This window comes from Dermacentor albipictus, chromosome 7 (genome assembly GCF_038994185.2).
Source record: "Dermacentor albipictus isolate Rhodes 1998 colony chromosome 7, USDA_Dalb.pri_finalv2, whole genome shotgun sequence".
Classification (NCBI taxonomy): Eukaryota; Metazoa; Arthropoda; class Arachnida; order Ixodida; family Ixodidae; genus Dermacentor; species Dermacentor albipictus.
In genome coordinates this window covers 58,305,253-58,333,196 of record NC_091827.1, presented here as the reverse complement: position 1 = coordinate 58,333,196, position 27,944 = coordinate 58,305,253, and the positions used below count along the sequence as shown (strand labels likewise).

Here is a 27,944-nt window from a genome sequence, read left to right as displayed (position 1 = left end):
ACAAAATAGCGACAAACCGCGCAGGTGGCGCTCGCATCGCCATCAACACAAGATGGCCGCCAGTTGGTAAATAAATTCCCCAGCAGATTCCCACCAAAAAAGCGTCCCGTGTTCGCGGCTTCCAAAATCGCGGTGGATGTTATCTGTGCCTCGTGGACCTGTCTGACGTAAGTTCCTGCCCTCCCTCGTGATTGTCATCGAGAGTGAAAAGGGCGTTTTGTTGACAGCTCATCTGTGTGGTTATCAAGCACCCGGGATAATAAGCGAACGTCGGGCACAGCTGCTTTCTTGTCGTGGTCAATGGGAACAGGAAAAGTATGAGCGATGAACAGCCTTCGCCGGAGACAGCTGGTTAGTTAGCCTGCCGCATTTTCGAAGACCGTCCGTGTCGCCTTGACGCGTGCTAACTTCTCGCGCTTCTAAGAACTACCTACTGCAGTTCCTCCCCCACGTGGAGGTATATTAGGTGTATTTTCTTTCTTCAGAGATGAAAGCTAAGCGTTGCTCGCGTTGGCAAATCTCCCGCTGCTCTCTAAATAGTCCGAACCGATTTGGAGGAACGCAGTGTGTGGAATTGCCGTTGAAGCTTATTCCGCTTTTCTTGCGGCAGCGGTCGGTCTCGAAAGCTGTAGCTCGGTTTCAACCGACTGGAACTACCGGTTGCGCAAGACTCCTTTGAATTCGCGCAACCGCTCTACGCACGTGTCTGATTCTGCGGCGTCTGTTCGAAAGCACGTACTGTAGACGCAGCGACGCGGCGCCGATCAGTGCAGGTGTAGACTTTCGATCGGCTGGGACCGCTCGCCTAAAGGCGCTTGGCACCTTCGGCAGAGAATGAAGCGTGGACGAAACTTTCCACGGTAAAGTATCGACGTTTGAACCGTGTCGTCTCAATCGCAGAGTGCCCGACTCGCTAAAATGCCTCGCGTTTCCAATCGCATTTGAAACGTGCCTCGTTCCAACGGCAACGAATGTGTGTGGTGATGTCTGCGTACTTTCGTTTTCTAGAGGTCACGAGAGCTGCAGTGTGCCGCTTTTACCTACACGTCTTCGCAAAACCCCTGCCTGTTAAGGTCACCGGCTGGGTTATCTTGAATTCTGAGATGGAAGGCTGTTACTGTTATGAAAGGGCGAAGTTAACTAAGGATGGTTCACGGAATGTGGAATCTTGCAATGTATGCCCGTAAAAACACACACACACAAATATATATATATATATATATATATATATATATATATATATATATATATATATATATATATATATATATATATATATTATTGTGGTAACTGTTCTGTTCCTGCTGCGCAAGTCCTATTGTGTTGCCAGGAGACAACTGTTTACACTAGTAGTTAAGCTTTTGGATTAGCATCACATGTACAAAGCACTGGAAAAATAAAACAGGAACTGAAAAATGACTTAGGACACTGTCCTGTGACCATTAGAGTTTCAGAAAGTTCTAGCTCAATGTTTAACAAAGCAACCTGTACTTCTACGCTGATAATGTAATAGTTGAGCTCATCATTGAAGCTCAGAGGTAACCCAACCAACCACTTTATATTGTAGCCTTTGAGCAAAAGCTTGGGACTTCGTAAAGATTGTTAGAGGTTACATGCCAAGCTGTAAAAGGGTACTGCAGACCACTCACCTGAATAATTTCTGATAGTGAAACCCAAACAAGCTGCTTGGTTTCTTATTCAGCAATTCATTAAATTTCAAAGTAAGAATTGGCATCTACACTATAACCTGCTCCCTCCCTTATGGTGTTCTTAAAATAGCCAGAGAGCATTCGTTTTAACTGTCGCCATAAGAGAAGGTGGGGGGGAGAGGGGGTCATCATACATTTGGTCAGCATGAAGGTCATCATTGAAATGATGAATTGAATTTATGAAGTTACCAAGGTTAGTTGCTCTGTGAGACAGGTGCACAAGCAAACAAAAGTGATAGTTCCAGATATGGTTGCTGCTACCCGCCGTGGTTGCTCAGTGGCTATGGTGCTGGGCTGCTGAGCACGAGGTTGCGGGATCGAATCCCGGCCGCGGCGGCCGCATTTCGATGGGGGCAAAATGCGAAAACGCCAGTTTACTTAGATTTAGGTGCACGTTAAAGAACCCCAGGAGGTCCAAATTTCCGGAGTCCTCCACTACGGCGCGCCTCATAATCAGAAAGTGGTTTTGGCACGTTAAACCCCATAATTTAATTTTTAATTTTTAATATGGTTGCTGCTTCCAACAAATTCTGTTAGTCATTTTTTACATGGCTCAGGGCTGGTAGTCCCGGCTTACTGGCGCGTGCTGTGCGAAATGAAGTCTCAGTTGCATTGTTCAATGTTCAGAAGGGTTGAACGAGGAAAATAATTGCCTGCATAGCCCTTAGGTTCACTGAGACCTGGTTGCGGGATTCCACAAAACTGATTGCCATATTCCTAGTTTGTGTACCCCCCTGACATTGACCAGAATAATGCATGTTATAATTGATCAGGCACACGAAAAAACTTGCAGGAGTGATTGGCAGTTCCGAAATGATACTAGTATATTGAACACTAACTGGAAAGCGGATACTTTCTTGTCAGTTCTTAGAGAACTTCTTGCAGTGATCTTGCATTCGCGAGGGTTTCGCAAAAGTGCAGTAAAAACTGTTACATCTGACAAGCATGTTCCTGTAAGCGTGAGCAGCTGGGTTGGTGGCACAGAGTTCAACCAGAGAACAGCTGTTATTGCAGTAACCGGCTATGTTGCACTTAGCTCCAAGCCTAAAGTATCGGCAGGAATGTAATAGTTAAAACGGAGCCTTGTCAGTATTTTTCTTCGGCAAAAGCACCCATGTAACACGGAAACGTTCCAGAAGAATAGGGGGTTCAACAAACTGCCACAAGATGTCGGTACCAGTGTTGTTGCTGCAGTTCACGTTTCCGGCAACTTGGTATTCTGTCAAGGTTGATAGGTCTACGGACAAGCTCGAACTCCCCAATGTCCACTAGAATATCGGCTAGCCATGTTTGCCATCAACCAATGAGTTACCCTGCTTTCCCTGTGCTGTTCTCCTCTATCGGGAGCAGGTGTCCATGGCCAGCAGGCGCGCGGTGGCGCTGCGGGTGACAGCATCCCTCAGCTCAGTCGGGGTCGTGCGCGATCTAGCCCCCTGCCGGTTGCACAACACGGTCCACTGCCTCGTGTGCAGCCGCATCAGTGGCAACAGCAGCAGCCAAGGCCACAGCCGGAGCTGCAGCCGGCAATGTGGTGGCCCGGTGCCGCGTTCCGCTTGATCCGGCCCCCCGTGCTAGTGGTACCACCCGCGGCGGCGGCCGCACAGGCTGCCGTCGGGGTCCTGCCCAACAGTGTTAGGCCTGCAGCTCCTCTGCCGGTCGCAAGCTGGATTGCCCTAGGTGAGCGCTTGTGGGTCTCTGGTGCTTTGCACGCAAAAATGTGGAACCAATATAACGAGAAGGGCTTAGGAAGAGCGCTGAATCTCAACTAATAGGTTTGTTAAGACACCTGTCTTGGTTTCCGAGTGGTGTAGCGCAGTGTGGTCAACATTGGTTGTCTTTATCTCGTGATTTGTTTTCTGCATGATTTACTTTTTGTATTTCTCTTTCCTCCTCCTTTTGTGCACTTCTGCATCTTAAACATCGCAGTTTTTCCTAGATTGAAGGAGAAAAAAAATGCTGGGTGGAGAAGGTGGCTGTTCTTTTAATTTAGTCCATGGTTGGTGATGGTGTGGCAATTGCATGTTCGGTTCACGGAGAAGAGAGGCTCGCTGCGCAACCAAGCTGAAAACACAAAGCGCGAGTTGCGAAACAGTAAAGTTGAAAAAGCGCCCGTGACACTATGCAACACTTTGAAGCGAGGAGAGACATTTCATTCAGCCTACCAGTTGAAAGCTGGTACTGTTCCCTTTTGGCCAGTGACATTTTTTGCACCACTACCGTGGCCATTGCAGTGCTTTACCATTTAACTTGGCAGCAGTTAACTCCTGCGTGTTCATTATAGTTCATTAAGCAACATTGCTGCACCCTGCCTGGTTTGTTGACAAAGGGATGAGACATTATGGCTGATGCAACCTGTCCCGTTAGATTCTTAGAGGTCAAATCATGTAGCGCTCTTGTGCTTTTATTAGGTGCATCATTTACAAAGGAAGGCAGCAGACACGGTATGTGTGGGAGATGAAAAACAGGTGGCTTGTTGTCGCTCAGTGGAATTGGCCGAACAGCTGCAGCTGTGATTGTATGGTGGCACGCATAAGTGCTCTGGTACATTTGTATGTTTCTCGCTGTTACTTGTCTATTGGTCTCCTTGCAAGCTGCAAAATGCAGTCAACTAGTTGTGCTGTGAAGGCACTGCCAGAAGAGGAACTTTGCTGTCGCTTGTGAAAGTGTGTACTTTGTTTTCAAAGACTCGGCTTTGGTAGCGAAAGCACAAAAGTGTGTAAAGAAGAGTTTGCCAGGACTGGATAAGAACGGGTGTCAATTACTGCAGGAATAACTGTCCTCGAGGCATGAGATACATGACAGTCATGTTGGTAAGGTTCAAGTCTGTGCTTCTGTATTCAGTATACAGTTGTTAGCGTGGAACAAGACAGAGGAACGCAGGAAGGGGGAAGCTTGGAGTGATCAATAGGGGTGGGACAAGTATGTTGTTGAAGCCAATGTTTCAACAAGTGGACTTGATGAAGACATTCCTTGGCTCCAGCAAAATCCCTTGTTCAAACCCTGTTGATGCTATATGTGTGATGCACATATAGTGGTTTTCAGTGCAAGATTATGTGAACATGAACATGACCAGAGGCCCAAAACTCTTCATAAAGACATCTTCCGCAGTGCTTTTAATGTAACTGCAATAGTATTGGCGAATTTGGACAGTTAAAACAGGTACCTTAGGGTAAGTTAGTTTTCTATAGCTTGTCAAAATAGATGTGCACATGACATTATATACTAAAGATAATAAAATTGTGTAGACAAAGGCAACGTGACAGCGATAAAGAAGACAGGACACTCTGAAACTTGTGGTTTGCGCTTGTCATGTCTTCACTATCGTGCTGTCTTTGTCAGCATGAACATAGGTACTTGCCCAGTAGTGTGCAACGTTTAACCTACAAGATGCCGAGCGGCGCTGACTTGGTTTCTTTTCTGGCTCCAGGCAGGGCCCGACTGCTGCACGCCAACAGCCAGGCTTCCAATGCCATGGCTACCAAGCCAGACCTGTTGCTGGACACCGGCCATTTGCCACTGCCCTGCACCAAGCGCAGGCCAGGGTCACCGGTGGTCAGTGACCTTGACGACCCCTCCTCCGGAGCCAGGCCGAAGAGGCGCTTCCCTGAGCAACCACCAGCTGAGGCGATGATGGATGTCACTGATGCTGTGATCAACGATGACCAGGTGGACAGTGGCGTTGACCCTGCCACCACACCAGCTGACGTGAGAGGATATGATCCAGTCCTTGCTGCTGGTAAGTTGCTTTTAATCCTTCCTCATTAAACCTGTGTCACTTTCCACATGCTCCTTGCCTTTCTCGAGATAAATTGCGGATGTGGAACCATTGTAGACGGGTTGCACCATCTACTCAGAAGTTGGTTAAACTAAAATTTTATGGTGGGCTTTTTTTAGACGGTAGATGGCTCAACGAAGCTTCACGCTGGAGCCAAACATCTCAGTCGAGCTAAAGTGGTGGATTAGTGCTGCCCAAAGATGAAGCCATTGATTAGTATGCTGGTACTGTATCTTGTTCAATTTTGCATTCTCTCTTTTTGAGGCATCACAGATACAAATATGGCTAAATACATGTTCAATGAAAATGGGGTGAAACACGATTGCGGTGAATGCAGGCACGATCAACAAAAATGTTGTTTTCGACCGATCACAGGCGTGTCATTGACTTGCGACTCGCAGCAGTTCACCATCAGCATTGCTGGAACTGCCAGCCATCTGTTCTCTACGTTTATGAATGAATTGGAGCCCTGGACACCAACAGAATGATGTGTTTGTGATATATGCAGAGCGGTATTTTCATAAGTGGAACCTTGATATAACAAACACGGATATAACAAATTATCCGATATAACGTAGTAATTCTGAATTATTTTGCACCAATATCACCACGTGACAAATACTGTAGAATCTCGGTTATACGATCACGCCTGATATGAATTTTCCATAAGTCCCAGCCCACATCCATTAGCTTACAACATGTCAAATTTCTAATCTTGCATACTGCTTTTCGTGCCGTGGTGAATGATATGAACTATCGAGCCACCGCACCATACGGTATCTGGTGGAGCTGACGAGGAGGACCCGGTTTCGGTAGTGCCAGACACTGGCTGTTGTCAGGCTGGGAGAGCAGCCATGCCGATGCACCAGTTGCATTCCTGTTGCCATGGCAACTTACATCACCCTGACTTATGACTCCACTGGCACATGTCCCCACCAGATGGCTCTCACCTCTGTGGCAGCACAGTCCGTTCGGGGAAAAAGAAAAAAATAAAGGAGAAAACTAGCCTTCATGCATGGCGTTGGCCGAATTTCCCGGTAAAGATTACAGTTGCATAAGCTGCAGTTGCCAGGAAGTATGAGAAGCAATCAGGGACCCTTGAATAATAGGCGAAGCTTAAGTGTATCGCAAGTTTTTTCTCAAGTTCTACAGTGTTTCTTCCAAATATTCCGCCTTGAAAAAAAGGAAGGTCTTCGGACTGCAGGGAAAAGAAATGGTAAAAATCAGGAATTTTGAGCAAGTTGCCCATTTCATTGCTGTGTCCCTCCTTAATGTCTGATTTTTTTTTTTAGCGCGCAGCTCTTAGGGCATCGATGTAACCTAGCAAACAAGTGCAGCGGATGAACGAGTAAACATGGAGCATGGCAGGAGATGAAAGAAAGCGGCGAGCGGAGGAGGAAAGTGGAGGAGGGGGGTATGGCGAAAGTGTGAGAAGAAAAGCGTAGTGCCACGCAAGACACGCACTGCGGCGATGATTGTTACGAGTAGGTGCCAGAGTAGCACCCATCATCTGGGAGGTCTGTCTGCAGCGGCTGCCATGAATTGCACCCACGCGTCACCTAAGTGCTGCTTCTCACGGTCTCCCAATTAGCGAGGCAGTCCCACCACACATCGCTCCATTTGCAACGTGCCACTCGAGACAGATTGTCCACACCAGCCTAAGCATATCGCAAAATGAAAACAGATAGAGCTGCTCTTAAATTTCGCATTAGGGAGTATCGTAATCGCTGGTGAATTTTTTTCGTTCTTGAGCGATACGAATTTTTGTGCCGTCCCAAGAAATTCGTATCATCGAGATTCTACTGCATTAGGTATAAGAAAGGTTTTTTTTGTATTGCGTGTGGCTTCATTATAAACAGATGCAACTGTATATTGAATATTGAGACTCCTTTTGTGTCCCTTTAAGCTGTAGTGGCACATGGTGTCTGCTGATCCAATTTGTTGGTCATTTGAATATCAAATTACACACATGGTACAGTCTAGGCTTAGGAGCGCTAGCTTGTCAGATTTGTAATTCAGTAGACCCTCATTCATGCATTTTGGGGAAAAAATGTGAGGAAAAATACTTATTAACTGGAAAAACATAGGAAGCCTGAAGGCATGAAAAAATTTGGCAGGCTCAGCTGTGGTAGACATCGGTGTACAATAGAAGGTGTGTGTGCTGAGCTGGTGCAGCCTGAGAGGCCTAAGACGAACTTTGTCGTTCTCTTGTCGCGTTGTGTTTTAAGACAAGTAAACCGAAGCGAAATTGCGCTGGTGGGTAACAGTGGAATACGATGCCGCCAGAGCAAAACGTGACGCTGACTTTGCACCGCTTGCAGCGGGGAATGGTGGTGCATTTTGGTTTTAGCCTATTACAAGCATGCCGTACACCTAGGACGGCACTACACCACACGCGCTTTGACACAGATAAGTGGAGACGCCTATTGCAGTAGGGTTCGTGGCCATAGCTGTGAATGCGACAACCCGCAAGGAGGTTTGCTGGAACTGGCAGAGGAAACCGAGTGCGTACCGACATTTTTGCATGACACAAGTACTGCAGGGAAGCTGCCGTGGCGGGCACTTACTGATCTTAATGGCACCTGCTTTGCCCCTTTTCTGGTTCACAAGGGATCTAGCGTCTGGAAAACGTATCGTAAGATTGCAGCTTGGTGATGTACTGAACGTTAGTGCCAAAAGATTGTGTCCTCCGGGAACATACAGCCATCAAAAAAGGAGCGTAACCATATTGGATAACTTTTGTCTTTATCGATCGTAAACATTGGCGGCGGGAAATTGTACGAAACGGGATCGTATAAGTGAGGTTCTACTGTAAACAGTTTCCTTGGCTTCCCTGCCTGTTGGCTCATGTGAAGATTACCGAAACTTTCACAATGGCAATCCATAGTTGATTGAGTCACAATGTGCCAGATCCTGGGCAGTGCCAATTCCGCGAGGTACTTTACTTTCCCTTCTAAAATGGATTGGAAGACTAAACACGACCTTGTACTTGTATGCGCTGCCTGTTTAGGAGGCTATGCACGAACTTCAGCGTCCTGCATCTGTTGCTCTAGGGTGGACAGAAATAAAGTTGGTGTTATAGTTCTTGAATTGTGCACAAGTCACTGATACCTTGTTTAGCGAAATCTGTGGGAATGTTTTTACGAAAGTTTTTTTTAGAAAAATAAAGGAGATTTGCATAAAATTAGAATGGAACAAGGTAAACAAAATTACACCTCATATTTGAAACAAGGACATAACATTACCTTTAAGTACAAGCTTTTGGCCCCTTCACTATAAGAATGACAATTTGAAAACACGTTTTAAAAACTTTTCAGCGAATGTGCGGCAGCGCATACGCAAGAGCCGGTGCTGGGTGCCTACCGATCTGGGACAGGTGCACAGTGCGAGCGGCACATCTGGCAAGGACCTCGTGTTCACGGTGCTGTCGTACAATGTTCTGGCACAAGGCCTTTTGGAGGACAACCCCTACCTCTACCAGCACTGCCACGAGGAAGTGCTCCAGTGGTCCCTGCGCCGACAGAACCTCCTTGCTGAGCTCAGGGAGGCCAACGCTGACGTGAGTGGGTGGGAGGTGGTCAGGTGCAAACATACCTGCCGATTCTTCAGAATTGTCTGTTGTGTTTGCAAGTTTGAGCTCGTTCTACAATTTTACTAATGCATAATTTTTTTTTTTCAAAGAATTCAGTTTGCGATCGCTCGTCAGTGGCCATAGACATGTCAGATAGACCATATCCTTGGAAGTGTTTTGATAATGAAAGGGCACCGGAGTGGTACCTGCTTCGAGCAAGTTCATAAGACATGTTCGGACAAGTTCCTGAAGTAGGTGAAATAGGCAACAGCAAGATCGCTGAAAAAGTCATGGTGATGTAAAAGCAGTGTATACTTTGATAGTCTCTGCTATTCAAAGTTTGTTGCTGCTTGTGGGCTGCATCTAAAAGACTAAAGGTAAATCATTGTTAACAAAGTGCGCATGATCTCACAAAAGGTACAAAGTGAACTTCCTTCCCAATCCCCTCCCCCCATGAAATGCTGCGAGGCTTTTATGAATTTTAATGTTCGCAGATTGGCAGGTGTGCAGTTAGATTTATTTGCAGTATCAGAAACCAGTTGCTAAGGAAACATTGATACAGGAGTGATGTCAAAAGGCTGGCTTTCTGCACAGCTCTGTTTGGTGTAGGTAGTGCCCATCGCATTAGAAAAGATGAAAAAAGAAAAATAATGTTGCATTATTTTTGGAGCACGATTATGGGTACAGCACAATGTTCTTTCTCTAGGGGGTACTTTTGCTAAAAGCAGTCTCGCTTTATGGTAATACCCGTGCCATTGCTTTCCATCACCAGAGGACAGTACACTGCCGACCGCATGGTTGCATCTCGCTAGTACCAGATCTGATCCGTCTATACTCGTACTGGAACAGCATGCGTTGACTATCTTCCGTTCTTTCTCTGTAAATCAGTGCTACGAAAGCAGCATGTCGGACCGCAAAGCCTGGGCTTTCACATTTGCTTCATGGGCTGTCGGGGTCGGCCACCTGTGGCCTGGGACTGCGGCATCGCAGAGCATCGCACAGTTAATCTGACTTGCCCTCTTCACTGATTGTCCCCCTCCCTGCTCCAGATCCTCTGCCTGCAAGAACTTCAGCAAGACCACTACGAGCTGGACTTCAAGCCCGAGCTGGAAAAAATGGGTCAGCATAGCTTCCTCTCTGCTAAGTAGTGCCCTGTAGGTCTCTGTAATGTGGCTGCACTTTCTATACTAGTTCAGGGAGTAGAGCATCTTTGTTGTTGATTTGACAGTTCACCATATGCCACCTGCATTGAGCCCTCTTTGATTTGAATTTGTGTAACACCAGTTGAGCACTAGTTCATGGTTCTCCTGCACGCGCTTCAGTCGACACCTGATTTTGTGGACTCCCTTGGGGCCGCGGAAATGTCCGAAAAATCGGGCTGTCTGAAAAAAACGAGGGCATGCCTTTTACTACTCCCAAGGCCTCAGATCGCCACAGGCACATCCAAAATAACTCTGAAGGCCTGCCAGTGCAGTTATTGGGCGTATCAGTGCTCATACTGTGACAGGAGGTGGCGGGTGCATGCGTGTCTAATTAAGGAATATATACTGTGACCCGTAGCGATTGCCCCCTTCCCACTCTTCGTATGCTTTTTCGTACTACTTTGCGTATGCTTCACCGCACTACTTTGCGTATTCTTCACCGTCAAACATCACTGTACTGAGGCAAAGCTGACTTTTAGGAAACGGCATTATGCAACGCGTCATGCTTTCCGAGCATCGAAGCCATTGGCGAGGTTTACAAAGGTGGAGTCGGTGCAATTGCTAACAGTAGCAAATTGTTTTAAAGAAATACGCGGCACTGAACAGCAAGAAACTTAGTAGCGAACGTCGAAGTAGCTAGGCCTAGTGTGCTGCGATAATGGCTACAGCTGCCAGCGGATCTGTGTGCAAGGTGGTGAGGTGTTCAAGGTGGCGAGATAATCAAAATGGCTGCGGTGGCGGCTTCAATCAATACCGTTTTGAACTTGCGGTCATGGCAAAAAGCCCAGAAAATCAGACGGTGAAGGGCCCAAAATTTCAGGCATTCTTATACATCGACTCTATGGGTACCATGACGGGACCGCGAGGGCGTTCGAATTATCGGGCATGTCCGGAAAGTCGTTCGTTGACTCTACTTAGGAAATGCAGGCGTCGTGTGAGCTCTTGGTAGCACACTACGTGGCGTAATGCTATTTGTTCAGTGATGCGTGGGCATAAATATATTCTACTTTGGTCACAACAATTTCTCTATGTGACGTATGAGTTTGTCGGGCATGTTGGTAAAGGCTTGCAGCACTTTGGTTTAGTTGCGTTCATTTGTATGGCCTTTTGAAATGAATGTTGTGGTAAAATTAATGGCATCCACGCCCACCATTCTATCGGCACCATGTATTACTGTCATGGTGCAGTCGAACCCGAGTATATCGAGCCCGAATATAACGAATTATTGTATATAATGAACAGCTGTAAAATCACCTAGAAAATTTTTGTATAAATGTTTTGTTTTATACATTGAATGATTAATATATAAACTATTTCGCAATCCCCTTTAAGGTGATATATCCAGGTTTGACTGTATCGATTATTACAGTAACTAAAAGAATATACCCTGGTCTTTGCTACATGTGCATTTGTTGAAAATGCTTAACTGCCCACAGCAGCAGATGGAACCAATTCATTTCTGCACTTTGTTCCTTGATATCGCAAGTCGCGATGCATGCAGGTGGTGTGCTCGGCTATCACATGAACTCATTCAGCACCCCGCCCCACACTCTCGAGAAGTGGTTTAGAAAGTGCAGTAACCTCGAAGAGACCTTATGCACTGCCTGTCAAGTGTGCCTTGGTGCAGGGCTATGTGAAACTAGATTTTTTAAAAAGTGTAAGACTCATCATTGTCTCTCTACATAAAATGCAGAGGGGGTTTCACTGCATACTAACCTGCACAGCTGTAACTAAATAAGACGGCCAAAGTTGGCGGTGCCAGGGTCTTTGGCTTGGACAGTTCCTTCACTGCTGCAGAATTGCACTGCTAGTGACGTACGCTCACACTTATGGTGCATTCAAGTGGTTACTACTGCGCTGCAACTCTGCAGCGATTCGGAGCCCCTTTGATATTGGAGCCAGAGGAATCTGGCCTCAGCTGCTAGTTCAGCTGCTTCCAGAGCAATCGGAGTAGTCGTGTGATCAAGGTTCTGTCAGGTCTCAGTTTCACTCCCAGCTTGAATGTGAGAGTGCCTTCAAGCGCTCTGAGCTCGAGCAAAATGCCCAGAATGAGCCAGGCAAATGTGTTCTGAGCTGTTGATTTTGACCAACCAAATGTAAACCGCCCTGCGAGAGCACTCTAAAGCAATCAAAAGCAACCAGCCGAATGAATCATTAGTAAGTGCTTGCAGCCATGAGCCATAAACCATATTTGGTCTATAATGTAATGTGTGCTTTGTTTTTTCATGAAAAAAAAAAGGTTGTGCAGATCCCACACACATATGAGAATCAATGTTATTGGCATTGCTTGCGAGCTGGCGTGGTGAAGCATATTGCAGGTAGCTGGTCATCTAGCCTCAAAGTTGCGTAAAGTGTTATCTGATGGTGTAATGTATCCGTGTGACGTTAGCATGTACGTGGCAGAACGACAAAATGACAGCATGACAGCAGCGATAGTGGTGACGGCACATAGATGGCAGTGATAATGACAGCAGCATGGTGACGCCAACAACAAAATGGTGATGATCAATATTAAGGCACAGTGGCACCCAATGTCGAAGGTTGTGCAGCGGCGATCGAGGCAAGGCAGACAGCTGCCTACAAAGTGCAGGATTGAGGCAAACTAAATCTTGCAAAAAAAAAAAATTGCTTGAAATAGACGTGCAAGTTAGAATGGAATACAGTCCACTGCCCTTGATTCAGTCTTAATGGGACCATCAGAATTGGTTGAATTACCCAGTAGGCCGAATGGAAAGAAGAGTTATAAAAAATGTCAGAACAAATTGCTGCTTCGCTTTGCAGTTTTACTCTTTCTTTTTTTTTACTCTATTTACTCTATTCTAACACAGCCCCGAATCAAATGCACACCTAGTTATTGGTTCATATTGTAGTACAAAACAATACTCAAACCTAACACCTGCAGATTTTGAGAAGTAGCATGCCTTTGATTATAGCCATCAGTAATAAGATGAAACCTGCATAGATTATCTTCACAACGACCCTTAACACAGTGCTAACGCCGCAAATGCGATTTCGATTTCACATGCATTTGTAACGTAGTGGCAACTTATAGACCACATTTTCGGGAAAAAAGGCATGCATAGTAATAGGATACAAATGGTAATCATTCATTGTGAACTATGATTTTCTTTTGGAATTTAGCTGTAGGTAGGCTGATAATTGGTATTTTCGGTGGGAGGTTGACTTGTGTTTGATGCATTCAAGGTTCCCTAGGTTCTGCCAAGACAGGTGCTGCTGCTATATGGGGTCAGGCATGTGCATGGCCACCAGTCAAGTTTGAGCTATTTGGCAAAGAGCAATAATTAACGGAAGTATTATTAGTCCCAGCTGGGACCCCTGGTTGGGACTGAATTAAATGGAAAAATGGATTAACCGGAGTTGAGTTGATGTGTAAGAATGAGGCCTCACTAGCCACTCGTAATGACTTGGCAATTGGTCCTGCTTCTGCACATTCGTATTGCATTCGGTCCTGCACAGCACATTTGCAGCATGCAAAGCATGCTGCGAATGTGCTGGTATTGGTGCTTGCATCTCTTATAGCCAGTAGCCTGTGGTGCTGTGTGATTAGACGGGTAAACCTGAAGTTGAGCAGAGGAAAAGTAGGAAAAACACTTTTGCAAGCATTGTTCCCTCAATTGGTAAGTGGGCAAAAACACTGTGCCATGCTGATATACAGCACAATAGCACAGATGCTGTTTTGTACGATTTCTTGGTACCAACATTTGCATCTGACTTGTGCTTCTACAGTTGTGCCTCTCCTTACTGGTTCATATGTTTCTGGGAAACACAATATTTTGCCACCGATGTTGGTCACCAAACTGCGATCGTATCATATGTTTTCCGGCTGCTAGATGCCATGTAAACAAAGTGTGCAATGCCTGACTGATCCGAAACACTAGATGCTCACCACAGCAGCTTCCCTGCAATACTCACCTGCCCTTCTTAGGGGAAAACGCCAGCACTTGTTCAGTTTCCTAATCCACTACCAGCAAATCTCCGCCTGGGTGCTCGCACAACGCATTCACAGCTATTGCCGCCAACCCTATTGCGATAAGCATCTTCATCTATCTGTTTTCACAGCGTGCGGGGCATAGTGCTGTTAGAAGCGTACTGCATGCATGTAATAAGCGATAACCCAAATGCGCCACCCGAACCCTGCTGCAGGCAGCGCAAAGTGAGCGTCATCTTTTGCTCTGGCAGCATCATAGGCATCGTATTCTGACTTCGCTCACCAGCTCAATTTTGTTTTGGTTTCTCTTGGCAAGCACTAAGCAATAGAAAAACAACATACGTCTTGGGTCGCGCGGGCCCCACCAACTACATGCGCGTCAACATCTCGTGCCACAATGATTCGCTGCAAGTGGGCCCATCAAAACTTTTTGCCAAAATGCCCTGCTCCAAGAAGCTGCTGACCCAGGCAAAATTCAAAGAGCGTACGCTTGCTGAAGCTGCAAAAACAATGCACGTCTCGGGCCACTCGTACCCCGCCAGCTCAGTCTGCGTCGGCATCTTGTGCTGCAACGATTCGCACAATCACAGGTCAAGGAAGTTTTTTCGAGTGCAAGAAATATGTATACATATGTGTATATAATATGCGGTTCGGAAAGCTGGTCAGTTCCAACCCCCGTCCCCCGGAAAAATGAAAACTCTCCGTCTGTGGCACACATTATTCACACAAACTTGTAAATTATTCCACAGGAATTTCACAAACAGGTCAGTGTATGCAGATTATGGATGAGGGTGCCTTAGATAGGAGAAGCAATTGTTCAGACTCTTTCGTGCTTGCATTTGTGGTGAGTTTTAGTTGCAGCAAAGTGTTAATTGTGATCACAACATCTGGGCCAGCCCACAAAGCAAGAAACATTTATTGGCAGTGTGGTGATCTTGATCTGCAAGACAAATGTCTCATCAGGATACTGCCACTATCTTTTACGCCATCAGATGCCGCTTATAAATAGTACTTGACTTGAACTATGCTTTCCTTTGTGTGCCGTTATCCAGTTGCACGCATTTGCTGGTGGGGATCTCGACTGGCTGTGTGTTGTGTGTAAGCCACATCTACTTGTTCTCTTTCAGGTTATGGCTGCCTCTACAAGCAGCGCACGGGTGACAAGCGGGATGGTTGTGGCATCTTCTTCCGCAAGTCCATCTTTGAGCTGGACCGCTTTGAGCCAATCGAGTACGCCCGTTCCGACGTGACCGTTCTCGACCGTGACAATGTCGCGCTCATCGCCATGTTGAAGCCAGTTGATGGTGCTGCCAAGTTTGGTAAGGACTTCCGGCTGTGCGTGTCAACGACCCACCTGCTGTTCAACCCACGTCGGGGAGACATAAAGCTTGCCCAGCTGTGCCTCTTGCTTGCTGAAATAGACCGGTTGGCATTCTGCGGAGACTCGCCAGACGGGATGCCACTGTACTTTCCCATCCTGCTGTGTGGCGACATGAACAGTGAGCCACACTCCCCACTGTATACTTTCCTCACCCGTGGAAGCCTGTGCTACGAAGGACTCCTTTCTGGTGACGTGTCTGGGCAGAGCGACGGTGCGAATCGAGGAAGATACGTGCCCCTCGATGCTAGCCTCCGTCAGCTCAACATCTCTGTTTCTTCCCGATACCTACCAGTGCCGGCTAAGGAACATGCGTCTCAGCATAGTGACACTCCTGCGGCTGATTCAGCACAGCAGGGCATAGAATCGAACGATGCTTTGAACCTCGAACAACCTGGATCTGCAACAAGCAGTGCTGCTGCAAAGGAATCGACGAGTGATTCCCTAAAGAACGACTCACCATCAAACTCGGCCACAAATAGTCCTGCAAAGGGCTCACACGCGGAAAGCTCTGCCGTAAAAGATGCAGCGGCAGCAATGAAGTCATCTGATGCGAATGGCTCGACGCCGGCCAAGGAAGAGTGCAGCAGCAGCCGGCAGCGCATTGTGAGGCACTTCCTGAACCTGATCTCCGCCTACAAGCACAATGTCAAGGGTGCTAACGCCGAGGTGACCACGCATCACCAGCGTGCGAGCTGCACCGTCGACTACATCTTCTACTCGGTGAAAAGGAAGGACACAATGTTTAGGGAGGGCCAAGTGAAACATGCCTGTGTGGTTGAGGGACCTCTGCGGTTGCTGGCGACGTACCGCTTGATGTCGCAGAACCAGCTCATGGCCATTGGTGGGCTGCCTAACGAAGTGCAATCGTCGGATCACCTTCCTCTGATTGCCAAGTTTCTGCTTAGACCACCCAGCTGAACTGAAGACCGCCCATTTGATAGCTGAAGATCAACACGTCACTGTCATCGCACTTCAGTCAGTGTAAATACTGTTGCTTCCAATACGGACACCATGGAGTTTCATTTTTCAGGCACCACCAAAGCAGCGAGTATGGTGCTGTAGTCATCAGTAGCGTGTGCGCTGCGACCAAGAGGCATTACTCCCGTGTTCCACCAACCACTGCATCATCGGATAGGTGCGCTGTACAAGTTCATTTTACTGTAGATTTTAGGAGACACTGTTCATCACCGATGCTTGCGAAAAAGCAATCATGGGATCATTGCTGGTTTTAACACATATTTCTGTACAAATCTCACGACACTTAAATATAATTAATTGTGAATGTCAAAAAAATATTTGGAATGGTAAATTTTTATGAGTAGTGTGATCAGTGTACCCTTAAGCCTGATCAATCATGCTTCCTCAGTTAACTGTGCCCTGTCTTTTGGAAGCCCGTGAGAGCTTTGTGCTGGAATGAGAGCGAAATTATTTTTCCATAAATAAATGTTCATTGTATGTATTTAACCTATCCCTCTGGCTGCGATGTCATGGTAAGCAATGTCATGTTTGTGCTGTTCTTAGACTTGCATAAATAATTCACAGCAGGGGCTGCTGCACAAGCTCAAGCTATACAAAAAAGAAAAAAAATGTTTGGAGTAAGTAGCGGTGTGCGAATATTATAAACTTATAATTATCAATTGGAATTGGTTGGTATTCGATTCTATTCAAAAGACACTTTTACAATTCAAAATATTTGAATACCCAAAAATTTGTGGTTGTCAGTTCTTATTTTTTTTAGTCAGCTTCGCCGTTGTACAGCCGTGTTATGCGGCGAAGCGTACAGAATTCATTGTGGTCATTATCTGCCATGCAGTGAAGCATGCTAAAGGTAAGAAATGGGGCACTGTCACGGGGCTACTGCTGGTGCTTATGGCAAGCTGACACTGTCAGCTCAAGTACTCGCACTGCACTGCTTCTTCATGCATTTGCACAAAACCAGATGCCACATGGAAGCTTCTGCATCTGCTACTAATCTCGCTGAATGCTTAAAAACGCGGTTTCCAAACTGCAAATTCGACCAACTAGCAAGCTCGGCTCTGTATTTAGACCCTCGCTCTAAAGTAGTTGAGTACCACTAGGATGCTTCAGTTGTGGGCTGGATTGAAAAACCTGGCATTAGAAGAAGCAAGAAAAATTTCAACACCAGAAAACCCAGATATGTCTTAAAACAATGAAAGCTCCTGAAGAGTCTCCTTCCACGTCAGCACTGTGGAAAAGCTGGCAAGCTCGTCAACCAGCAGTAATTTTCACTTGTTTGTGGCAGCAATATTCAATTCCACTAGGACAGGTTGAAAGATATGTGCATGATGAAATTTTTGGCCAAGAAGACCCCGCATGAGTGTTGGTGTAAGCATGGTGCCCACTGTTGGATCGACTTGTGAAGAGCTGCCTGCTGCTAACAGACACTAGTGTGTCCAGTGAGCAGCTCTTTTCGGTTTTTAAAGAAACTGTGCCGTGCAGGAGGGTGTCGCGGCTCCCCGAACATGTCGAGAAGCTACACTTCATTCATGACAACAATAAATAACTGCAGTTGTGATACTGTCAAGCAAGTGCTGTACTAGGGAATTTCGTTGACCAGAAAGCATATTTCTGTTCATTATTTGCTGTGCAATAAACTTGCAAATTCTTTTGGTACCTCTGATTGGTGAAAAAATGTTGCATTTTTGCAAAACCAGTAGTATTCATTATGCAAAATAGAAGTGAGGCGTGCAGACAGGACACAAGAGTAGAGAAGTGGACAAAAATTGTTTGATTTGCACTTTGTCTTTGTTGTTTGAATTTGCTTTGAAACAAAGTTTGATACTATTTGCACACACCTAGGTAAAAGCTGTCTTCCGGCTTGGAAGCCACACTAAACTGGTGGACTGTTATTGCCATGTTAGCCAAGGTAGGCAGTCTACCTTGCTTGATTGATGCTATACTTGCAGTAATGATTTCTGTGGATGAAAACTCTTATTAGAAGTTGCGCTAGTTCAACCCACTTACAAGAAAATGCTACTGCCAAGGATAATATGTGCATTGTGATAAGTGAGCTATAGGGGAAAAGGCAACATAAAAAATTTCAATATTTCATTGAAATAAGTTTTCCCAGTTCTATTGGTTTTAATCGCACAAAAGCATTCATAATGCGAAAGCGTATGCCCCATCATGCAAAACCGAAGGGTGGTACCAAAAATCTCTGATCGACGTCAAATTTTTCGAGGAAGTTCCTGTAAACAAAGTAAATCAATTGCTTTCAGAAGAAAATGTGTCACATTTCGGTCTAAGAGGAAATGGAACCCGGGCCTCTGAGTTGCGAGATAAACACGCTTTACCGACGCCACTGCGGCTCCATGGTTCTGGCTGACTAAAGGTGTGCCTAGTGCGTGTGTCATTGCACAGTCCCATTGCAGCCATCTGGCTGGCTAAGGGCATGTGACAACGCAGCCAGTGGGGGGAGGTGGTGCTACATCACAAGTGTACAAAATGAACGTGTTGATGACAATGCTTTCTCATTCCTGCACGTAAGCGGACCTAAATATCTCTTCCCGAATTTTTTTTAAGGGTGTGCCACGCTCTGATTTTAGTTTTGGAGCGCAGCTCTTTGGCGCCCGTTTCCGCATTTCGCGTAATTTAATTTTGCGTAAGCAATCTAGGGTATAATCTGTCGTACAGATTAGGTGGAAATAATGTTGAGCAACGACTAACGGGTTTAATGTATGCGGACGATATTGTACTGTTAGCAGGTAACCAGGAAGATTTGCAAACTCTGGTTAATAACTGTGAAGACGAAGGAGACAGTGTAGGTTTCAGTTTTAGTGCAGCTAAGTCCGGTGGGATGTTTTTCAGTGATACAACTGATCAGGCGCTTATAATACAAGGCCATGAACAGCCCCGAGTTGCCGAATACACATATCTCGGGGTATGGATAAACAAAGGGCAGATGTACATGGAAGAGCACGAACAGTCTCTCATAGCAAAAGGGCAAAGAGATTCCGGGATGATGAAACATAGGGCATTGTGGGGGTACAACAGGTACGAGGTACTGAAAGTAAGGGTGTGCGAATATTGAACTTTTCGAATACGAATTGAACACGAATAAGGCAAAAAACTGTCTTCGAATATCGAATCGAATATCGAATATGTGTGTATTATTGAAAAATTCAAAACGAGGTAACAATAGTTTTATTACCCTTTTGAAAATAATATTGCATTTTACAAGGCTGCTTCAGGTTAAAGAGGCATCCATTATAGGTAATGCACTCAGGTAATGTCAAGTAATGCTCTAAGTCAGGTAATGCGCTTGTTACAGGTTATTGTGAAGAAAAATTAGCTGCTCAACATGTTCAGAAAGTAAGCGCTTGCTATTCATTGTGACATTTCCACCGGTAGAAAAGACTTTCACTAGGAACTGAGGTGGAAGGGATGGCCAAGTACTTCTGTAAGAATGCACTTAAAAAGCGGCTACTTGAAGCGGCCAATGGACTGCCGCCACTCAAAAGGATCCTTCCCCCTTTCCAGAATAGGCTTTTTCGTATAGTTTGTAACTTCCCTCTGAGGGGCTGATGCCCAATGTGTCTTCTCCGTGTTCATCACTAGATCGTCAGAAGCCTTAATTCCATACACGTGTATTTTAGATACATACATATACATACACTACATATCTTATTGCCTATACTTACAGAACCCGAAAGTACATCATATATCGTTATGAAATAGTCCTGGAATAAAGCTTGGTATAAAAGAAACTGAAACTGATCATGTATCACAGGCGTGATGTAGATAGACTGAAACAGAGCCTACAGATAATGAGCTGATCATGCGAAGTTCTCAGTGAACAAACATGATCTTAGGAGAAAGCGGAGCAAGCATATAATTCGTTAATTGCTCAATTTACTGCAGTCTGTCCTAATATTCGCCGTTTCTACCGTTATTCGGCCGTCCACGAATATTCGAGAATTTCCGAATATGCATTCCTCAAATCGAATACGTTTCGAATAAGGAAAATATTCGATTCGTATTCGAAATTTCGAATATTCGCACACCCCTAACTGAAAGGCATGTGGAAGGGAGTAATGGTGCCGGGGCTTACTTTAGGGAATGCGGTCCTGTGTTTAAGGGCAGAGGTTCAGTCGAGACTAGAAGTAAATCGGAGAGCTGTTGGAAGATTAGCACTAGGTGCCCAGGGGAGAACCACAAACGAAGCAGTACAGGGGGATATGGGCTGGGCATCGTTCGATGCACGGGAAGCTCAGAGTAAAATCCTATACGAAAAACGCCTGAGGAAATTGGACGATAACAGGTGGGCAGCTAAGGTATTTATACAGAAAGAGCGTTGACTCACAATGGCAGAAAAGAACCATGAAGCTAACCAGTAAGTATGCCAGACATGAGGACGAAGAAAGACGGAGCATTAAACGATAGGTTAAAAACGCGGAAGGTAAAAATTGGATAAATTCAATGGAAAAGAAGCATAGTGTTGAACTATATTGATACTGGAAACAGCAGATCAGAAAGGAAGCGTTCTATAACTCAAGCAGTGCCCTACTCTTTGAAGCTAGGTCAGGATGTCTTAAAACACAGAGCTATAAAAAGAAATTTAACAAAGAAGAAGACAATTGTACTGTGTGTAGTAAATATGTAGAAACAATAGAAGAACTCGTACTAAAATGTCGTGGTATCCATCCCGATGTTGATGTGGGCACAGTCGTGCTTCCTGAGGCCCTAGAGTTCAGAGATAACAATAGTCATGTAGATAAATACGCAGTGGAAATTAGCAAAAGGCGATTGGAGCATTGGGGGCTCAAAATCAGAGAGGTGACATAAGGTTAAAAAGGTAGACGTATTCGAAGAAAATGGCGAATTTTAATAACACAACACAGCTAAACAAAAATAAACTGAGCATGGTGGCAACTGCTATCACCCCGTTTCAAAGGGACGCTCCTACCTTCCATCCATCCATCGCGTCGGCCTCGCCGTTGTGCCTCGCCGTAACCAGCTCCATGGCCGGGTCCAGCGCGCTGCTCTAGCCGCGCGCGCTCCTGGCGCCATATCTGGTGCACGGCGCGAGCCTTGCTTTCCTCTTGTCCTCCAAAGCCGGATCACGTGTTCTCGCCTATCCTCTCGCCCCCTTCCTCCGCGCAGCGGCGTTGCGGTGACTCTCGCCGCTACCGTCCACTCCGCCCTCGCCGTCCCTTCTCACTCTGTCGCGGCACTGCCGCGGTGCCAGCGCCGGGCGCTCCTTGCCGCCTCGCGCGTGATCCACGGCTCTCCGTCTCCGAATGGCTATATAGCTCTCAGCCGTGTCTCGCTTCCCCGTTTGTGGGGCGCGTTCCTCATAACTGAGCAGAATCTCAATAAAGTTGTTACCACCACCACCAGTCGCATTTGTCGCCTCTGTCATTGCTTGCGCCTGGCTGTCCTCTCGCCTCCACTCTTGCCTTATACCTCCCCTCGCGCAGTGCCGTTGCGGCAACTCTAAAGACAATTATAGCGCTTCGTCCCCTTCTACTTCCAACGTACCCCAACCTTGTGCGGCCACATTGAGGCCTGTCTGTCAGTGTGTGACCTCTACTGAAAACCCGTGTTCTCCACCCGTTTCCTCGTTTCACCTTAGAAGAAACATTAAATAATAATTGCATATCCCCCCCCCTCCCACCCTCTCCGCGGCGCTGATAACATGGCGCATCGCCGGAGCGCCGCTGATCGCGGTGTGTGCTGTCCAATCCGAAACGCAGAACCGCCTCCGTTTGGCACTGCGTGTGTATGCGATTGGCTGTTGATGAAATAAGGCAGCAGCTGCGCTCAAAGATTGCATTACCAAGAAGCTTATATCATAGGCCAATTTTTTTTTCATTAAAGTGACATATCTCTCTGTGATTTTAGTTTTTCTTCTTTAGTCTTTTCCTTCTGTCCTCGGCCACTGGCGCTAAATATGTTTTTTAACCTAGGCGGGGCCTTTGGCCCGCCCCACCAACTCGCAGGACACGCAATAAAGTTATTTCCTCCTCCTCCTCCAAAGTGATGTTTTCAGGTTTTGTGGCTCATAAATATATGCTTTAACGCCGACTGGCAGGAAAATTGTAAACGTACGAGGGCGACGGAAGTGTTCTGAGCCCTAGGAGGAAGTTCAGTGCTTCCAGAATTACAGTGAACTAGAAAACATATATTCTAGTTCACTGTATCTAGAATCTTGAAGGACTCTGGTGCTACTTTAGCATATTGCACAAACGGGAGCAACGCTGAAACACAACTTCTAGCTTCACTGCAAGGCACATCTACAGCAAACGTACTACCCTTGTACCCTTTTGTATAGACTGTTGCGAAACAAATATTCACATGTGCGAGGAGCTGCCCCCGCATGTGGCCATATCGCTTAAACGGGCTTGAGGTCGGGGCATCTATGTTGTAACGACATATGCTAACGACGCGTCATACTCGAAGCTGTGCTAAGCTAGCGCCGGCTGTTACATCGATCTGTCGGTTGTGTCGCCAGTTTTGCAGCTGGCGTTGATGCATGACCGACGTCGGCTATGTAAACCTCGGCTGAAATGTGAACCAGACAGCATGCTGACGCTACAAGTGGTTACTGTTAACTATTTTTTTTTATGTACGCTAACATTCCACGCGTGGGGCGCCACCGCGCGCGCGTGTCCCCGCATACGCGCGCGTGCAGCAGTGTCGGACGTCTGGCTACACTGACCGTCGTGAGTAGAATAAATCTCCTGGGAGGGGTTGCGCGGCAGCTGATCCTCGAGAGTCAGACGCGGAGAGCGAGGAGCGAGTGCGTAGCGGCGATGCCCATCTCACTTTTGACAGCACGCCGCCTCGCCGTACGGGCCGTGGTTGTTGCAGGACACTGTCGCCGACCGCTTTGCAGGTATGCTCAACGCAACGGTTCACTACGTGTCGACCGTCGGTCGAAGTTGATTGAGATGCAGAGGCCGGCGCATGTATCGCTGGGGTCGTACTGGAAGCTCGGTTCGCTTTTCAACTTTTCTCCGAAGCGGTGACCGCCCACTTGTGAAGGGCGGTATAATGCAATGCTTCATGCGGAAACGGTAAAAAAAGAAAAAAAAAACAAGTATACTCGGGAGTATATATATATATATATATATATATATATATATATATATAAGGTAAACAAGCACACACGTGTATATACCATAGCACCTTTGGCTGCCACTCCCGAGTATACTTGTTTTTTTTTTTGTTCGTTTTCGGCATTCTCTGCCTCTTTAGAAGCAAGTCACTCAAAATAGGAACATGGCAGCTCTGTTGTACCATTTATGGAGAGGCCATCTAAGCACATAAAACGTGCCAGTTAAATTTCCAATAGCAGGAGGAGCAAACATTTTTAAGTTTTCTGTTGTGGGAGCACTTAAAAAAAAAAATGCAGCAGGTCTGTTCATGCGTTGGCAGCCAAAGAGATTTGTTAACTGTTGATGGATTCTGCGTTGGAATAAAGCAACACCGAAGAACCAACTACTATGTAGCACGAAATGTCCATGGTAAAAAAAAAAAAAAAGAGTCTGACAGTGATTGAAAAGATGTCGGAAAAAATACCCAGCAGTGAAATGGTTAAGCTAAATGAGTTTTAAAAAATTAGCCATTTAATCCGGAGAGCAAATTGAACCTATGCAGAGAGCGATTAATTGGCTATGCAAGGATGATGAGCTGTAGTGCTAACACCATGGGTTAATTGGCTAAATATTTGAAACCTTATTTTTTTTACCAGGGCATGCACACATAAACAGACCCATTCATTCTATCGTATGTGTATGTACATACACATAACACCAGCATGAATCGAAACGAGAACGAGAAAAAAAAACTGATTACCTGCCCCGTATGGTTGCATGGGAGTGACACGCAGTCACTACATAGCCGGTTTCTAAGCATGGAGTAGGCCCAGATGTATGTTTTGAAGCCTAAATGAAGCTGCGGTTACAAATGCAGGTGAACCCAGGGATGCAACTCTAAACTCTAGTCATTTTCAACTTATTTGCGTTTGAATATGCTGATAGTACATACAGTGAGCAGCCCATATATGCATGAGGGCTCCCCTTGAGCACAGCGAGACATTTAAGCATTAGAGCATCAGAATTATCAGTGTCACAGATTTTTCTGTGTCTGTTGTTAATGGGAATACATGTTTATCTTGTTAACTGTGTTAAGCTCTCACAGCATCTTATAACAATGCACATTACAAAATCGTTAATTGCCAAGAGAAAAAAAACATATCTTTACTGGAATAAGTGGATAGAATATGGTTCTGCCCTCGTGTTTGTATTTGTATTGTATAAGTTATTGCTTAGGCAATTTTTCACTCATTAGATTGGCACCATGGCCATGTTGATCTTGGGATCTATTACTGCCTGTATTGGTCACTTGCAAATGGGGGATAAATTTAAAAATGTTCATTTACATATAGTTTCAGGAGCCCATTACAGTACCTTGTAGTGAGTAGTCAAATCTTGATATAACGATCCCAGATATAAAGTGTTGTATGTGACGAAGTACATATGAAAAAATTTCTTGCCAATATCAGTGTGTAGTGACTATATGCTTATAACGAATATCGAATATAACAAAGGTATCTTCTCGCTTGATATGACTAGTGAGGTTCAACTGTACATTGAATTCAGAACCTGCCACTACATGCAGCACCACAGCCTTTAGCTTTGAGATGTTAAACCCCATCAATTAGCACATTCAAACAGATCAACTCACACAATCATATGATGCACATGATGATGCCATTTGCCTAGGTTTCTTCCTATAGACCACTCTGCTCTAGTTATTGGTATGATGCAGTTGTCATGTTCAGATATGAGTGTGAACAGAGTTGTCACTGCACAAACCAACTTTCTGCTTTTGGGACCTGCTAGATGTTGTCCAGGCTCATTTTTTGATATTGTCACGGTGGCACTGCTATGACCCATATCTCATCTGTGGCTGTAATTTTATTAGTCATCTAATATCTTCAGAAGTAACATTCCTGGCTTATCTCTCTCCAAGGGGTGAAGCCTAGTTTAAGCATGCAGGCTACATATCTTTTGTGGGATGCCAGGGGATGCACTGTTCAGATACGTAGAGTTTTTAAACAAGGCAGTTTTCCACTGAGGCTTCCTGCATAAACTTCACTTGTATGTGCCTGGAGTTGAAAGTTCAGAGTGCCACCGGTTACGATTGCTGCAGCTGGTTGCTTTGACATCAACTGAGCCGGGTTCATTACGAGACTCTAATGCAGTTATTAGGTCACAATTAAGGTTTACTGCCTGTGTGTAGTCACTTAACTTTGCCATTGTATTTGCATATTGAAATAGTTATGCACACTTTGTTTTATTTATTTTTTAAATGTAAAATATAATATTTTAATCACTGTTGGTGGCAGGTTGTTCTATGTCCATGTGGGTGTTCATGGATCAACAGTCTTGTGTGGTGGTGGTTGTCTCTATCAGTTATCCAACATATTTTTTTTAGGCTGGTCAAATGCATGTGTGAGTAAGAGGCAGCTTGTGCCAGTCTGTAGTGGGAAGACATTGCTGGCATTCTTAGAAATGCACTGAAGAATGTTATGTGTACCTCTGGTTCAAGTAGGATTGTGAAGTTGTGGTGCCCATGCAAAAATGGTGCACCATCAGACAGTGGCGGAGCCAAGAATTTTTTCAGGAGGAGCGGCAGGAAAGGGGGGACGTGCTCGGTGTGCCCCCCTTGGCCACATCTCTGCCATCAGAGGCATTTATATAAAAAGTGTGAGGAACTGGGCAAGTTAATTTGGGTTGATTAATTCTGGAAAACTTAGAGAAGAAACATGGGTGGAGACATGCTTTGATGTTGATCAAAGGAGCAAAAACTGCTGAATTCTTGTGGTCATTATTTAAGAGACCTTAATAAATGGAACATGAAGCTAAGAGTTTTGAACAGGGCAGGCTGGTGCTGATTCATTATGGTACCTATCCACTCATATGGCACTGGTGGCAAACTTATGCAATGTCACAGGCATAAAAATGAAACATTGCATGTTAGTTAAGTTGGCTGTTTTACTTTCCAAGGTAACTGAGCAAGGGTTGATGAGTTGCAGGTGGGATTACTATGCGTGTTTACTTTCTCGTCTGTCATTGCATCTCTCTTTCTGTGTTTATACAGCAAGGAGATCGATCACACTGGCCACCTCTTATTTTCTACATACAGTCAGCCTGCAGCACACGGGAAGCTGCAGTCCAGCTACTGGCTTGAGCCATGCACCAAGCCATTGTCCGAAGACACCCTGGGCACATGCATTGACACCGCGGCCCACAAGTGGGGGGACCGCGTGGGGTGGGCCTTTGTTCAGGAAGGGAGGCTCTGCACTTACGCCGAATACAAGGACCAGGTCAGGGTGGCTTGATTGTTGAAGGGATGCTAAAGGAAAATACAATTAAGTAAACCTGAAAGGATTGATTAGTTCTCCAGGCTGCCCAAAGCATCAATTTTACTGAGATTACAGCCTTTGTAAGTGAGATGATTATTTAAACATAGAACAGGAGCTGAGGTAATATAACGATTCCATTCCAATTCTTTTCCTTTTCCCACTTTGTCAGTGGTCTGGAGAATGCTCTGCCTATGTTATCGCCAGGATCGGCCAGTCATTGTGAGTGGTAGATGCTAAGAAAGGTATAGAATCAGGCAAAAAGAATCGCTATGTTATATACATTCCAAATTATCAGCTTTGCTACGGATAGCGTCTTGGAAACCAAAGCATTTTGGATTGGCTATAGCCTAGCTGTGCACCAGTCATGTCTTTTCTGCTTAGCCAAGATGCTTATCTTAATTCAGGATGAACAATACAAATTTTGGTATTGTTCAATGAGTGGACCTCGCCTTTACAGGTGGACCGTCTGGCACAAGGCCTTCTGTCTGCAGGATTTGCCAAGAGTGACCCCTTGATGATCTGGTCACCGAGCACCTTTAATTGGACTCTTGTGGCCGGTGCTGCAGCCAAAGCCGGTGTACTTTCGGTGAGTGTTGGTGATTAGCAGGAATGGCATGCTCCAATGGTATGTCAAGCCTAACTCATATGCACTGTCATTGTATTTGTAAGCGTAAGGCGTGTGATGTATTGCAAGTATAAGAAGTAAACGAGTCCTTGTAACATGCAGTGTGTCACATGTTAGTGTGACTTGCTGCCCTAGTCGGAACGTCAGCCGACCCCACCTGAAAAGAAAAAGGAGAAATATGGAACTGTATATTCAGTGAACTCATGTTCAGGATGGCAACAGTCATTATTAATGCACATTCAGCATGACTGCTGCAACCACTTAAAGTGTGCATGTGTACTCGTGTGCCATGAAATAATTGACGAATGCCAACCTAAATGTTTCATGTTTCCTTGCC

The 27,944-nt window shown here is 45.6% G+C and overlaps 2 protein-coding genes across 4 annotated transcripts in view; both read left to right on the top strand.

Annotated features, from left to right (window-relative positions):
- Positions 1–10: 10 nt before the first annotated feature.
- On the top strand, positions 11–18,221 carry angel (protein). 3 transcript variants are annotated; one of them, XM_065445162.2, is made up of 6 exons: positions 11–167; positions 3,060–3,386; positions 5,137–5,445; positions 8,802–9,043; positions 10,105–10,174; positions 15,334–18,221. In XM_065445162.2, the coding sequence occupies exons 2-6, from the start codon at positions 3,236–3,238 to the stop codon at positions 16,503–16,505; spliced, it is 1,944 nt and encodes a 647-aa protein (XP_065301234.2). In that variant the 5' UTR covers positions 11–167; positions 3,060–3,235; the 3' UTR covers positions 16,506–18,221. The 3 variants fall into 3 exon arrangements, with proteins under 3 accessions (XP_065301234.2, XP_065301233.2, XP_065301235.2); XM_065445161.2 differs by lacking the exon at positions 11–167 and adding an exon at positions 193–351; XM_065445163.2 differs by lacking the exon at positions 11–167 and adding an exon at positions 413–860.
- Positions 18,222–23,231: 5,010 nt separating this feature from the next.
- LOC135912666 (medium-chain acyl-CoA ligase ACSF2, mitochondrial-like) overlaps positions 23,232–27,944 on the top strand; it is a 33,096-nt gene continuing 28,383 nt past the window's right edge. The window contains exons 1-3 of the mRNA XM_065445157.2: positions 23,232–23,445; positions 26,763–26,943; positions 27,440–27,568. Of these exons, the coding sequence (XP_065301229.2) occupies positions 23,363–23,445; positions 26,763–26,943; positions 27,440–27,568 (393 nt within the window). The 5' untranslated portion in view covers positions 23,232–23,362. The remainder of the gene's footprint in view (positions 23,446–26,762; positions 26,944–27,439; positions 27,569–27,944) is intronic.